General features: G+C 39.7%; 1 protein-coding gene across 2 annotated transcripts in view; it reads right to left on the bottom strand.

Moving 5' to 3' along the window:
• cldn10 (claudin 10) overlaps positions 1-14,297 on the bottom strand; it is a 74,313-nt gene that overhangs the window by 2,260 nt on the left and 57,756 nt on the right. For both annotated transcript variants that reach the window (XM_008106863.3, XM_003218654.3), the window contains exons 2-4: positions 5,867-6,028; positions 5,624-5,705; positions 3,371-3,478 (exon numbers count right to left, since the gene is read on the bottom strand). In XM_008106863.3, the coding sequence (XP_008105070.1) occupies positions 3,371-3,478; positions 5,624-5,705; positions 5,867-6,028 (352 nt within the window). The remainder of the gene's footprint in view (positions 1-3,370; positions 3,479-5,623; positions 5,706-5,866; positions 6,029-14,297) is intronic.

Genomic DNA, 14,297 nt, shown 5'->3' with positions numbered 1-14,297 from the left:
CCCCACCACAGCCATTTGGGGGTCATTGGAGGATAGAGGCATTGGAGAAATACCGGGCTATAGCCAAATGCTTCTCTGATGCACCCTATTTTCCACAAGCCATGTAGGAAGAAGTGAATCCTAGAGGGGATTCGTACAGCAATTCTGCCTAATTGGAACTGTTAAGATGTGTCACTTGAGGCAGGATCTTGGCCTATGGGCATTATTCAACGATTTCACCCTAAAAATCGATACATTTTTTTTGTGAGGGGGAAGGTTAAAAAAAATTTTTGCCCCCTTCTGACAAAGAATGTTCTTTTCAGTCTTGTTGGGTGGCAAAAATATTTCAGCTAGTTGATTACTTATAAATATTTTGTCAAGGATGAGAAGATGTGTGACTATTTTTACTATACATTTTCAAGGCTGCTATTTTACAATATTCAGGCACACAGAAGTGCTGCTCCCTAACAAAAACCATTAAATGTTGGAGGAATTTGCACCTGCATCTACCTGCAAGGCAGATGCAACCACATACACACAAAGTTGGATTTCATTGTGACTAGACACTTGGGAAAAGCATGGAAAAGCATTCCCATGGACTAATGTCATAGAGTAGGGCATTCAAGTTGCCCTAAGGTTACCAAAACATATACCTAACTCAAATAGCCAGCAGCCTTCCACAGTCCAAAGCTAGAAAGTCAAGACTTAATGGCCCAACCAAGGGAGGGAGATCTGTTGTCTAATGATTAATGATCTCTTGTCTCCCGATCTATTTGAGTCTACAGAATAGTTATGGCTGTCGTATAGCTCCGCACCTTCAATTACAACTTAACAGGGAGAAATTTAGCAGACAATAAATACTACTTGCATTTTATGCCAGAAAAGACTTCACTTGCTTAATTTGTCAATGTCAGCAACAGGTTTGGGGGCAGGGTGGAGACCCCATCCACCTCTCAGTGTAGGAGCACTGGTGTCAGAGGTTTTGCTTCTCACTTGGAAAGGTTTGCACCTTTACTTCGAAGAATTCAAGTTGTCTTCAACAACCATGTCATGTCACTCAATATGTCACCTAATCTCACACTGGATGTCTTAGATTTTATACATTTGGGCTAACCAGAACCCGATCATCTATCTGTCTATCTGTCTGTCCATCTAAAGGTAGCCTTTCTCACGTTTGAACTGAATAAAAATCAGGTAGAATTCATGCTTACTTAGAACAAGAATAGGTGACCTATAACCTTTCACCTTTATCCTTTCATAACAGCTACTACCATTATATAGGGTACGCAAGTAAAAGAATCCCTGAATGTCCTGTTGCAATGCAAAACTGAGATCACATCAGGGTAACCAGCAGCAGAGACCATAATCTCTGAAGAGAGTTTGAAGTGATTAAAGGTAAAGGCTTCCCCTGACGTTAAGTCCAGTCGTGACCGACTCTGGGGGTTGGTGCTCATCTCCATTTCTAAGCCGAAGAGCTGGCATTGTCCATAGACACCTCCAAGGTCATGTGGCCAGCATGACTGCATGGAGCGCCGGTACCTTCCCACCAGAGCGGTACCTATTGATCTACTCACATTTGCATGTTTTCCAACTGCTAGGTTGGCAGGAGCTGGGGCTAACAGCGGGCGCTCATTCCGCTCCTGGGATTTGAACCTGGGACCTTTTGGTCCGCAAGTTCAGCAGCTCAGCGCTTTAACACACTGTGCCACCGGGGTGATTAGGAGGGGGTATTTACTTACGTATGCTTAACTGCAGAGAATATTGGTGATCAGTGAACTAAAGGAAGTCCAATCCTAAGTATGTTTAACTGAAAAATGAATCTTATTGTGATCAGGTGGCGATTGTTGTGATCAACTCTTTGTATCTCAACTTTAATTTCTAGTAAGACTGTTCAGGCCAATGTGGAGAAAGACAAGCTCGCCTATGAATCCTACATATGACTGATCAGCTAATGCAAACTTCCCTAATTTGATGCCTTTCAGATGTTTTGAATTAGACTTCTCATCATTTCATGCTGATTGGGGCTGATGGGAGTTGAAGAGTAAAACACCTAGAGGACATCTAGTAGGGGAAAGGCAAAATAACAACAAAACTAACTCATTGATATTCACCAATGCTCATTTCTTTAAAAAAATTACTAATTTTATTTCAACAGGCAATTTATTTGCATTGCTACCCAACTTTTATCTTCAGCAGTAGCAGTGTAGCAGAGAAATATGTTGCTGCAACCTTGTTCTTTCCCAGACCACATTGCTCACATTTTGTGGGTGTCCGACTTAATACAAGAACTGATGGCAGAGAAGAAAGAAGACAATAAGTAGTAGAGTTGTATGAGGAATTCTTTTCTCCTGTTTCCTTCATGTCTTTCGTTTCTTCAGGAGCATGGAACAGGAAGGACCCTCCCGCTATGGAAATCAGCTTGTCATGAAAGCAGGCAGGAACGGGTCCTTCTTGGCATCACAGAGAAAAAGATGCTCCACTCCAGGCCCTGGCAGGAACAGGCACTCTGGACCTGCATGCCACACTTGCACTCTCTTTCCAAAGAGAGTGTGTGTGCGGTGTGCAGGAGCGCCTGCGCTTGCCAGGGCCTGCAGCCAAGCACCTCCTCTAGAGTAGAAACAGCAGGTAAGAAGAAGCCCCCTAAAAGTGAATGCCGGGAAGGGGAGCCTGGGTGGGAATCCTCCCCCCCCCCCATAATGGACCTATAGAAAACAGATCTTTCGGCACCGGAGAGCGAAAACAGATATCTGCTCTCCCAATTTCGGGAGGCTCCCAAAAAATGGATCAGGACCCCCACTGAAAGCCGGGACATGAAACGGGTCAGGGTTTACCCTGAATGCACAAACCTAATAAGCAACAGAGTTTTGAAATAAAAGTACAGGAAGCACAGAGGCAAAATCTCTTCTGCTGCACTAGTATTGCTGAAGTTAAAGTTAAGTAATTGCTCTCATTTCCGCCTGGCAATTTACATTCATCATCCTATGAAAGCACAGAATGCCTGGAAAACTCAAATGTATTAGCCTGGATTCGCAAATCATCAAATTCATGGTTAAAATACTAGCCTGCATTTAACAGAAAACATTATAGCATTGATATGATGAAATTGAAGGTTTCGCTATCGCTTCCAGCCACATGGCATCTAACACTATGCTAAAACCTTATAGAAGCACGCGCTATCAAACAAGGGGTTCTCCTAAAAGGGGAGGGGGAGTTAAAATCTTTAACCCCCCTCTCCCGTTTTTATTCTTTGAACCCATCAGTCCCAAACACTATCCGTAAAGTTGTTCTTGATAGATAGGCAAACTGGATCTGCATAGCTTACCTTCTTACACATTTAATAATTAGAAATATGCTAATGTATTAATTTCAATAAAGCTGGTGTGTTCTGTACCTTGGAGTTTTATTGTTTTCAGCAATTGAGAAGCAGAATATACTGCCACCAATTATGCAAAGTGATGCTCCAGCCCATCCAATGAACAAAGCTGCTCCTAATTCATACCTGCAGGAAAGTGATACATTCATGCTCAGTAAAGACTTTAATCTCCAAAGAGGTTTCAAGTATTTTATGTTGGGTGTGGGTACGTGGGTGTGTGTGAGACAAAGATAAACAAAGCCACTGAGTTTATTAACATATTTTTTCATAAAATCATTTTGAAGAAGCTGTACTCATGCAAGAGAGTGCAACAAAGTAATCAGAACTTCTCTTCTTAATATTTCCGTTTCCCAGTCCCCATTGGTTATTTGTTGTATGGCAGTCTTCCTGATCTCAGGGCCAGGTCATGTTAACTGGGACTACTTTGAATTGCAGTCTAATACATTTGGAGGACATCTGTTTTGAAGAAGGCTATTCTAGAACTCTGGAAACCAAATAATATTGACAGAGGGCATCTACATAGTAGAATTAATCCAGTTGACATCACTTTAACTTTCATGGTTTGATGATATGGAATCATGGGAACTGTAGTTTTACAGCAGCTTTACCCTTACCTAGATCCATTTCAATCTGGTTTCAGGCCTGGTTATAGCACAGAGACAGCTTTGGTGGATGACCTACACAGAGAACTAGATAGCGGAACCATGTCCCTGTTGGTTCTCCTGGACGTTTCAGTGGCTTTTGATGCCATCAACCATGGTTTCCTTGTGAGTCCCCTTTCTGGGACTCAGCTGCGATCTTTCCTGCCCGTGCTGGAGGGGGTCACACTCCCTCTGAAGACACAGCTCTGCAGTTTGGGGGTCCTCCAGGATTCAGCACTGAACCTAATTTCAGCAGTGGCTAGGAGTGCCCTTGCACATTTAAAACTTGTGTGTTCCTTGATAAGCCAGATCTGGCCATGGTGGTACATGCCTTGATTACATACTATTTGGATTATTGTAAAATGCTCTACATGGGGCTGCCTTTGAAGAGTTTTTGGAAACTTCAGCTGGTCCAAAGAACTGCAGCCAGGTTGCTAACAGGGAGAAGACAACCCCTCTGTTGCGACAGCTTCACTGGCTGCTGTTTTGTTTCTGGGCACAATTCAAAGTGCTGGTTATGACCTTTAAAACCCTAGATGGTTCAGGTTCAAGCGATTTGGTTAATCATATATCCCTGTATGAACCTGCCCAGGCTCCAAGATCCTCAGGGAAGACCCTTCTCTTGGTCCCACCTCCATCACAAGGATTCCTTGCCCAGGGAAGCCAGAACGGTCTCCTTCCTGCTGTCTTTCAGGCGACAGGCTAAAACCTCTTTATACAGACAGGAGGTTTTTAAGATCAAATCAGGGTGCTGTAGTTTTAGCTCTGAATACATTTTTAATCCATTTTAAAGATTTTAACTGTTTGTTTTCAACACCATTAACATTTAATTATATTTTAATGTTTGTATATGGTTTAGGTTTGGAAATGTATTGCATTGGTTTTATTGTAAGTCACTTTGAATGTTGTTAAGAGAAAAAGGGGAGTATAAATAAACATAATAATAATAATAATTTTCAACTCAAAAAGTGCTTGTGCCTCACCAAATGACAACTCCCACAATTAATAGCATTGGGCCAAGTGATGCCAAACTGTATTAACTCTACAGCATAGATGAACCCATAGAAAATGTCCAATTGATTTGCACTGGAGTTCCTTCCAGTCACAGCTTAAATATGTGAAGACAGGAAATTCCCACTAAAGTTATTAACAAATTGACCAATGACAACTTTTTGTTGCTGTTATACTAGTTTTGAAGAACAAGGCTCTATGTACAATCGCTTTCCCTTCACAAACCACAGTATGGATATTACTTTTTGAACTACAGTTTTCAGACTCAATGGGGTATCTATGTAGGCTCATGATTCCGGCAGATGTAGTCCAGAAGATATGTTCAGTAATATCATTATTGGTTTGTTTACAGGGAAGGTTCACAACAAATGCCCAACTAAATACTGTGGTTGATCTGTTGCTTTATATGTAATCCTGGAGTTTGCTGGCTACCTAACTAACATATCTGGTTGCTATCCTGTATCTCAGGATCTCAGTTTCCATCACTACTCAGGCCAGACCATACACTGTATAGTCTGATCCTGTATGATTTGTTGTTCAATTTTCATGGCAGGGGATATAGCAATGGAGCATCATCCACGATAACAGAAAACTATACAGTTTTTCCAATCATACTTACTTTTGTGCAATGAATGTAGGATCAAAGAACTCAGATGTGATTCGATTTGCATATAGGGAGCAACCAGTCAATGCGCTCAGCCCTAAAGTTCATCAGAGGAAGTATATTTCAGTAAATAGAACTAATGCAATACTGTACATAAGCTTGTTCCTATTGACGTACAATGTCAATAGCAGTTCTACCATCAGTTTGATTGAATGTGGAAAACTGCAAAGTACTCTGGATGTATAAGTTCACACTTACCACAAAGTATGAAAACCAACCCTGCTAAACAAGCAATTTTAGCTTTTGTCTGGTCTGAGCCTCCAACCTTTGTGCACTTCATTCCAACCAGTGCAAACACAGAGCCAAAAAATCCAAGGCAAACGGCAGCAATCATGAGTCCTCTGCAGGCTTGAATATAACCTGTAAATGCAATGGAAAAAGCAAGCATTAGTTTGCTTTTTCACCCTTCCAAGGATTTTGCATAAAAGTCCAAATGTGCTCAAACTCAATATCCCCAGGCTTCCCCAGGCAAATTCCCACTCGTTCCTTGTTAGTTGTGAATATTTAGAAGGCATACAACATGCATCCAAATTTGAGAGGGAGAGCAGATCTTGGAATCGGGGATTAATATTACACAAACTTAAGTGCTGCCACACTAAATGTCCTACTTTGAATGATTTCAAAGGCATGTGGGGATCCCAAAAGTGTCTTAGATTTGTTCTATCATTTACCAATAAGTTCACATGCAGAACATGGGAAAGTTACTTTTATGGCTACAATTTCCAAATACCCCAGCCAATATGATCATCACAGTAAAAAAAAAAAAAAAGGTCTCCAAGCTGTATTTTTATTGGAGAATATAACTTCCCACTCAATGAATTGAACAGGGTGGATCACAGAGGACGAGACAGAATCTTTCAGGTTCAAGCAAAAGCAAACTTCTACAGTTTCTCCCAGTTTATATGTTCTTCCTACTTCATACTTTTTGTCACCTTGTCCATACTCTATTGTTGTTTGATCACACATTTCATCTGTGACAGGCATCAAAACCCAAGACAAAGGGAAATCAATCCATCCTTTTCACATACTGTATGACTGGCAAAAGACCATAGCAAAGGCCAACATCTCTGTTCACAGTCAGGTACCATCACAGGCCAACCCATTCTTCTCAGCAATGTAGCATACAAATAACCAAAGAACTAAAATTACAGTCCAATTGATGGCAGACTGACACTCAAAAATTCTAGTGTTGGAAATGTAAAAAAGAGAAGGGAGATTTATTTCATATGTGGTGGGGGTGCAAGAAGATAAAAAGGTTCTGGAGAATAATACAGAAAGAAATGGAGACTATATTACAAATAAAACTTGCACTAAAACCGGAATACTTTCTACTAGGGTCAACAGACTTTTTCGTGGACGCAAATAATGAAAAACTGTTTATATTCATGATAAGCGCTGCCAGAATCATGATCGCAAAACTCTGGAAAACAACAGAGATACCCTCGCTAGAACAATGGATGTTGAGATTAATGGACATACGAAATATGGATATATTAACACAGATAATCTCAAAAAAAATGGATGCAAAAACAGACTGGGATAAATTAAGTAAATATTTCAAGGAAAAAAGAGACTTGGAAATATAGAGGAAGATATTGTTTAAGAGCAGTTACTCTTGGGCTCTAAGAATATTGTTCGGGAAAGGAAGGGGAAAAGTAAGAAGCAACCACAGAACAGGGGAACTGGAAGACCATATATAGGAGAGGGAGGGTCGCGGGGTAGTGGTAATGGTTGTTCTGGTTGTTTGCTTTTGTTTTTTTGTTTTTTTTGTTTTGTTTTTGTGTGTGTGTGTGTGTGTGTGTGTATTCACATGCGGCTCTCTTCTTTTTATTGTATCACTATAATTATTAATAAAAGATTAAAAAAAATTCTATTGTGAAATTCTTTATCCCGCCTTCATGAAATGCTTTGTCTGTTCTATTTCTTTACATCAGTCCACTGCCAAAGACACAGGATTAGATCAATTTATAAGATATCAAAACAGAAATAATAAGCAAAGTGGAGACTAGTGATGCAAGTTGGAAAAAGTTCCCAGGTGACCTCTTGAAGGTTCAAAATGTTTTGGTTTCCTTATGCAAGGCTCACTTGACTTGGTTGATACATTTCACAAATTGATATTATTAGTTCTGGATAAAAGGTTTGTTGAAACATATTGCTCTTATTTTTTGTGGTGTGGAAACTGACCTCTATTCTTTCCACACTATTTCTGCCTGTGATACCAAATTATCTGTTAAAGAACTAACACTGAGAAACACATTTACTCCATTAACAGAGGTATACTTGCAAGAAGAACTTAAACTGGTCTTTAAGCATATCAGTGGCCTTCAGTCAATTTGCAATTCCAGATAGGCAGCAAAGATCTGAAGCACATGAAGGCCATGGTAGACCACCCAGCATAACTCTTGAGCTGGATGTGATAAAAAGAAGTCATGAGCTGTATAAATCTGGATTGATGTTATGAAATGTGGACATTCATTTTCTCTCCCACCACGACTCTTCCTGGGCTGCATTCTTTAGGTGCCCCTGTACATCAAAACTGGTCAAGGACGCCATTATTTTCTGACAGGACCAATTTATTGGCACTGTTAGTAGCTAATTAACACGTTAAGTGTGCCGAAGCATGAAGGTATTTGCCCAGAGGTCCTCTCAAGTTTAATTTATGGCCAGATCTCCTAGACAAAAGGGTAAACATTTACCCCAACCAAAACAACTAGCATCTGCTAAAAACAGGATGGCTGCCATGTCACCAAAGGGTAACACGTGCCTTTGGTGGAAAGGAGAGGAGAAAGATCAAGGCATAATCATTTTCCTAAACTGGCACATATAGATTGGTAGGATAATCATTAGCAAGATGGACATCTAGTCCAGCTTCCTGAGCTCAGGCAAGAACAAGCAAATGCACACACACAAGATTAGACTTTAAGTGTGTCAAAAGACAAATGGAAAGCAGGAAAGCCACAGGGACACTGTAAGAGAAGAGGCCCCATATAGGAGAAGAAAAGCGGAGGAAAGCATCAATTGCCATGATGTGTCACACACTGGCGAGAAGGTCTCTTGTGCTGTTTAAAGCTGAGCCACAGTCCAAAGTTCTGGAGGCAGCAGGCTTTGAATTGGATGTCTTTGCAACAGGGTGAATTGTTTTGAATACAGGGATAGGAAACATGTGGCTCTCCAAGTGTTGCTTGATTGCATATTCCATGAGTTCTGCTAAGTCTGATGGGAGTTGCAGTCTAACAGCATCTGGGAACACACATTTCCAAAAGCTGTGTTTACACCAGTATGAAGGAGAGAGTAGTAGTATAGGTTTATTTGGTTCAGCATAATATTTACCAAAATTATGACTTCAGTAAGCACTGTATATACTTGAGTATAAGCCTAGTTTTTCAGCCCTTTTTTATGACTGAAAAAGGCCCACTCGGCTTATACTCGGGTTGGCTTATATTTGGGTCAGCTTATACTCGAGAATATATGGTACATTTATTATTTTTTATTATTTTTCCCTATTATTATTGGTATTATTACATTTATTATTTTTCTCTATTATTGTTGCTACAATTACATTTATTTTACTCTATTTTTATTATTATTAATACAGTAGAGTCTCACTTATCCAACATAAACGGGCTGGCAGAACGTTGGATAAGCGAATATGTTGGATAATAAGGAGAGATTAAGAAAAGGCCTATTAAACATCAAAATAGGTTATGATTTTACAAATTAAGCACCAAAACATCATGTTATACAACAAATTTGACAGAAAAAAGTAGTTCATTACACATTAATGCTATGTAGTAATTACTGTATTTACGAATTTAGCACCAAAATATCACAATGCATTGAAAACATTGACTTCAAAAATGTGTTGGATAATCCAGAACGTTGGATAAGTGAGACTCTACTGTAATACATTTATTATTTCATTCTGTTCTCTATTTATTACTACATGTCTTATTTTCCTGTATTTATTATTAAAAGGATACATAAGCACATTTACATTGAAGAAGATGAGAATAATATTTTAATCAGAGTTGGACAATCTTATCTTAAATTAGAGCTTTATGTAAATATTCAAAAACATTTTACCTACTGATGCCTCAATTAATGTAATTTTATTGGTATCTGTTTTTATTTCTGAAATTTACCACTCTTGGCTTATACTGGAGTCAATGTTTTCCCAGTTTTTTGTGGTAAAATTAGGTGCCTCGGCTTATATTCGGGTCAGCTTATACTCAAGTATATACGGTATATCTATGGAAGGACCTCATGTTCTGCTTTTGCTTCTACTGACCTTCATGCTGGAAACAGGAATATCAAGCAGAAATGAGCGAGAATGGTTTACTCTTACAGCAGTTAGCTAGGGAGACACACTAACCTCCCCAGTGATCCCAGACCAAACACATCAGTTGTCTAAGCTGCCATTTCTGTTGACTGATCAAAAACCAACAACACCCATTCTCCTTCCTTTTCCTTGGCAGCAAATGCTGGCAAAGTGCAGACTTCCCATCCTCCATCTACTTTGGCATCTGCTATGTTAGGTGGACGAGGAGAAAGAGAGCAATGCTGTGGCAGTCCATAAAACCTGTGGATGGGTCACTCTTTCTCTGTGATAGATATAATTTGCTAGTTCAAACTAGGATTCAGTCTATTGTCAAAGGCTTTCATGGCTGGAATCACTGGGTTGCTGTGATTCTCTCCTGACGTTTCGCCCACATCTATGGCAGGCATCCTCAGAGGTTGTGAGGTCTGTTGGAAACTAAGCAAGTGAGGTTTATATATCTGTGGAAGGTCGAGGGTGGAAAAAAGAACTCTTGTCTGTTTGAGGCAAATGTGAATGTTGCAGTTGGCCAGCTTGATTAGCATTGAATGGTCTTTCAGCTTCAAAGTCTGGCTGCTTCCTGCCTGGGGAATCATTTATTGGGAGGTGTTAGCTGGCCCTGATTGTTTCATGCCTGGAATTCCCCTGTTTTCTGAGTGTTGTTCTTTATTTTAGAGTTTTTGAATACTGGTAACCAGATTTGGTTCATGTTCATGGTTTCATCCTTTCTGTTGAAATTGTCCACATGCTCGTGGATTTCAGTGGCTTCTCTGTGTAGTCTGACATAGTGGTTGTCAGAGTGGTTCAGCATTTCTGTGTTCTCAGATAATATGCTGTGTCCAGATTGGTTCATCAAGTGCTCTGCTATGGGGTTGCTTTGCCTTCCCCTACAATTTTTGACAAACATTCCATATTATGTAACCTTCTGTTTCTCCATAGATGGAAATGAATACAGTTTCAACACTCTGCTACAAGGATGCAGTTGGAGAGACAAGGGTGTAACCAGCAGTCTTAAATGTTGTGCCAGGAAGAAATTTGGAACCATAAGCTACATATTGATAATTTCTGCATGGAAATTTCTATCAGCATTTAATGAAATCTGTGTCTCACTAAAATATCACAATACTGAGCTCCTTGAAGGTATAAATAAATCTTAGATTATTATTACATGCATGATCTTATTTGTTACTCCTTTGGGCAACAGAAAGTGTCCACTTCAATTTTAAAGTACCTGCATATTGCCACCTTAGCATGCTCCAAATTCTCAGTACACAATTTGGAAATATATACATTTTTAAAAACTTAATTATGTTACTAATTTGAAAAGCACACATGTTGCACAACAATAGTAATCACTATTTTTTAATAGGGGACATCATGGCCTTGTTTAAACATCTGAAGAGATGTCATAGTGGGGAGGGAAACAGCTTGTATTCTGCTGCTCAAGAAACCAAGACACAGAGCAATAGATTCAAATTACAGTAAAGGAAATTCCACCTAAATATTAGAAAGAACTTCCTGGTGGAAAGAGCTGTTTGATAATGAATTACACTGTCTTGGAGGGTGGTGGGTCTCTTTCTTTGGGTGTTTTTAAACAGACTGGATGGGCATCTAGCAGGAATGCTTTGACTGTGTATTCCTGAATGGCAGGGGGTTGGATTGGATAGCCCTTGTGGTCACTTCCAACTCTATAATTCTAGAATAAATATCTAAAAGCTGATGTCAGTTCAAACCACTTCCATACAATTATGTAAAACGTAGGTGAGACATATTAACCATACACACACACACCACAAATGTGTAAAAAAAAAGCAATGGGTTAAACCCTTGTGCCGACTGGACTGCTGACCTGAAGGTTGCCAGTTCAAACCTGTGAGACGAGATGAGCTCCTGTCTGTCAGCTCTAGCTTGTGGGAACATGAGAGAAGACTACCAGTAAGATGGTAACACATCTGGGTGTCTCCTGGGCAACGTCTTTATAGACGGCCAATTCTTTCACACCAGAAGAGACCTGCAGTATGTTCTCAAGTCGCTTCTGACATGATATAAAATAAATTTAACTTGAAGCCCTATAAATACTTATCTTTTTAAAAGCATAGCTTTGCCAATTGACTGTCAGGAAACTCTGCAGCCCCAACAGTTTTTCATACCCAACATTTAGGCTGGATCTACACTGCCATATAATGCAGTTTGAACTGTCTATGTACCTTAGTCTATGTGCAAAGAAAGGACTGCAGAACTTGAGCTAGGAGTACAGAAGGCTATTTCCTATATGAAAGGATAACAAAGAGATACATGATTTCTAGAAAGACCCTAAGGTCGGGGTGCAACTCGCTAACCTGGAGATCATGTTTTGGTAGTATTATTTTCCCTCTCTTTGGCAGCCAAATGTCAGAAATGAATTCTTTGACTATACCTCTATCCCTGAAACTTCATCTTCACTTTGTGTCAAGAACTGGTGATTCTGTTTCTAAGCTTTCACACCCAACATAAACAAAATACCACCATAGTTCAGAAAGGGTAAATAGATGGGTGGGGATAGGATGCACCTTTTATACAGAACTCTCAGCCTATCACATTTTATCCTTTGAAGGACACTCTCAATAACTTGCAATAGGATACAAATGTAGAGCATGGCAACAAGAAACAAAGAGGTAGTGGTTTATACAAAGGACAGAAGCAAAATAGTTAATTGAAGTAGTGAAATGTGTTGACCCCATAGCACAGATTAAACTACATCCTAGGATTTGTTTTCGGTTAATGGGTGATACAGTAGAGTCTCACTTATCCAAGCTAAACGGGCCGGCAGAAGCTTGGATAAGCGAATATCTTGGATAATAAGGAGGGATTAAGGAAAAGTCTATTAAACATCAAATTAGGTTATGATTTTAAAAATTAAGCACCAAAACTTCATGTTATACAACAAATTTGACAGAAAAAGTAGTTCAATTTGCAGTAATGTTATGTTGTAATTACTGTATTTACAAATTTAGCACCAAAATATCACGATATATTGAAAACATTGACTACAAAAATGGCTTGGATTATCCAGAGGCTTGGATAAGCGAGGCTTGGTTAAGTGAGACTCTACTGTACTTCTTTATGGAAATGGAAAGAACTGGTGTTACCAAAATGTGAATGTGAAAGAATATGAAACTGACAGATTTTCCTATCCTTAATGGCAAACTCTGCACTTCAGTAGAATTCACATAGTAAAGGTAAAGGTGAAGGTTTCCCCTCAACATTAAGTCTAGTTGTGTCCGACTCTGGGGGTTGGTGCTCATCTCCATTTTTAAGCCGAAGAGCCGGTGTTGTCCATAGACGCCTCCAAGATCATGTAGCCAGCATGACTGCATGGAGTGCCATTACCTTCCCACCAAAGCAGTACCTATTGATCTATTCACATTTGCATGTTTTCAAACTGCTAGGTTGGCAGAAGCTGGGGTTAACAGTGGGAGCTCACCCCGTCCTGCAGATTCAAACTGTTGACCTTTTGGTCAGCAAGTTCTGCAGCTTAATGGTTTAATCCACTGTGCCACCATGGCCCCTTAGAATTCTGTACCTCTATTTACCAGAAAGCTATAGACAAGCTCTAGGTTTCCAAACTGATCTAGCAGTGCTAGTGTTGATAACTGGGGATGGGAGGTGTTGTACCTTCTGAAATTCTCTGCTTTGCAAACTTATGAAGAAAAAAAATCAGTGCATAGTTGTCTTTGCATCTAACCACTTAAGCTTAAGATGAAAGAGATGGCATTTCTTTCAGACCCCCGCTTCCCTCCTCAGGCTCATGTTTTTAGGAAGGATCCTGTTTCTCAGCCATTGCTTCCCTTGGAGTATGTACATTTACCCCGAGGATGTGGTGAAGACCTGTGTATTTTGTCTTTCAAGCCAAGGAAAGAGCTCAAAGAATCATAACATTGCAAGGGACCTTTGGGTCAATCTGTGAGAAACCTGGGTGTAGCTTGATCCTTTAACCTTAAAGCAGAAACTGTGCAGTGACAGAAAAAAAAATATCCCTGCATATGCGAGAAAATGCTATAGAAAGAAATAATGGCTCAGAGTTTTAGATATGCAAAACAATATACCTCCAAAATCACGAAATGTTACTTTTTTTGTCTTTACAGCAGACATGTTTAAGGTTGCCCCACTATATCTGGAAAAGAATTGCTGTAGGTTTAATGCTCAAGAACAACACATTGTCCAATCTATCTTGCGTAAAGAATTCTCTTCTTATGGCCATATTGTATTTAACATGATGGCTATACATGTTTGCTACTAACTATATGCTGGCTAGACATAGCTCACCTAAGTTAT

This window comes from Anolis carolinensis, chromosome 3 (genome assembly GCF_035594765.1).
Source record: "Anolis carolinensis isolate JA03-04 chromosome 3, rAnoCar3.1.pri, whole genome shotgun sequence".
Classification (NCBI taxonomy): domain Eukaryota; kingdom Metazoa; phylum Chordata; class Lepidosauria; order Squamata; family Dactyloidae; genus Anolis; species Anolis carolinensis.
This window is presented reverse-complemented; position numbering and strand designations above follow the sequence as displayed.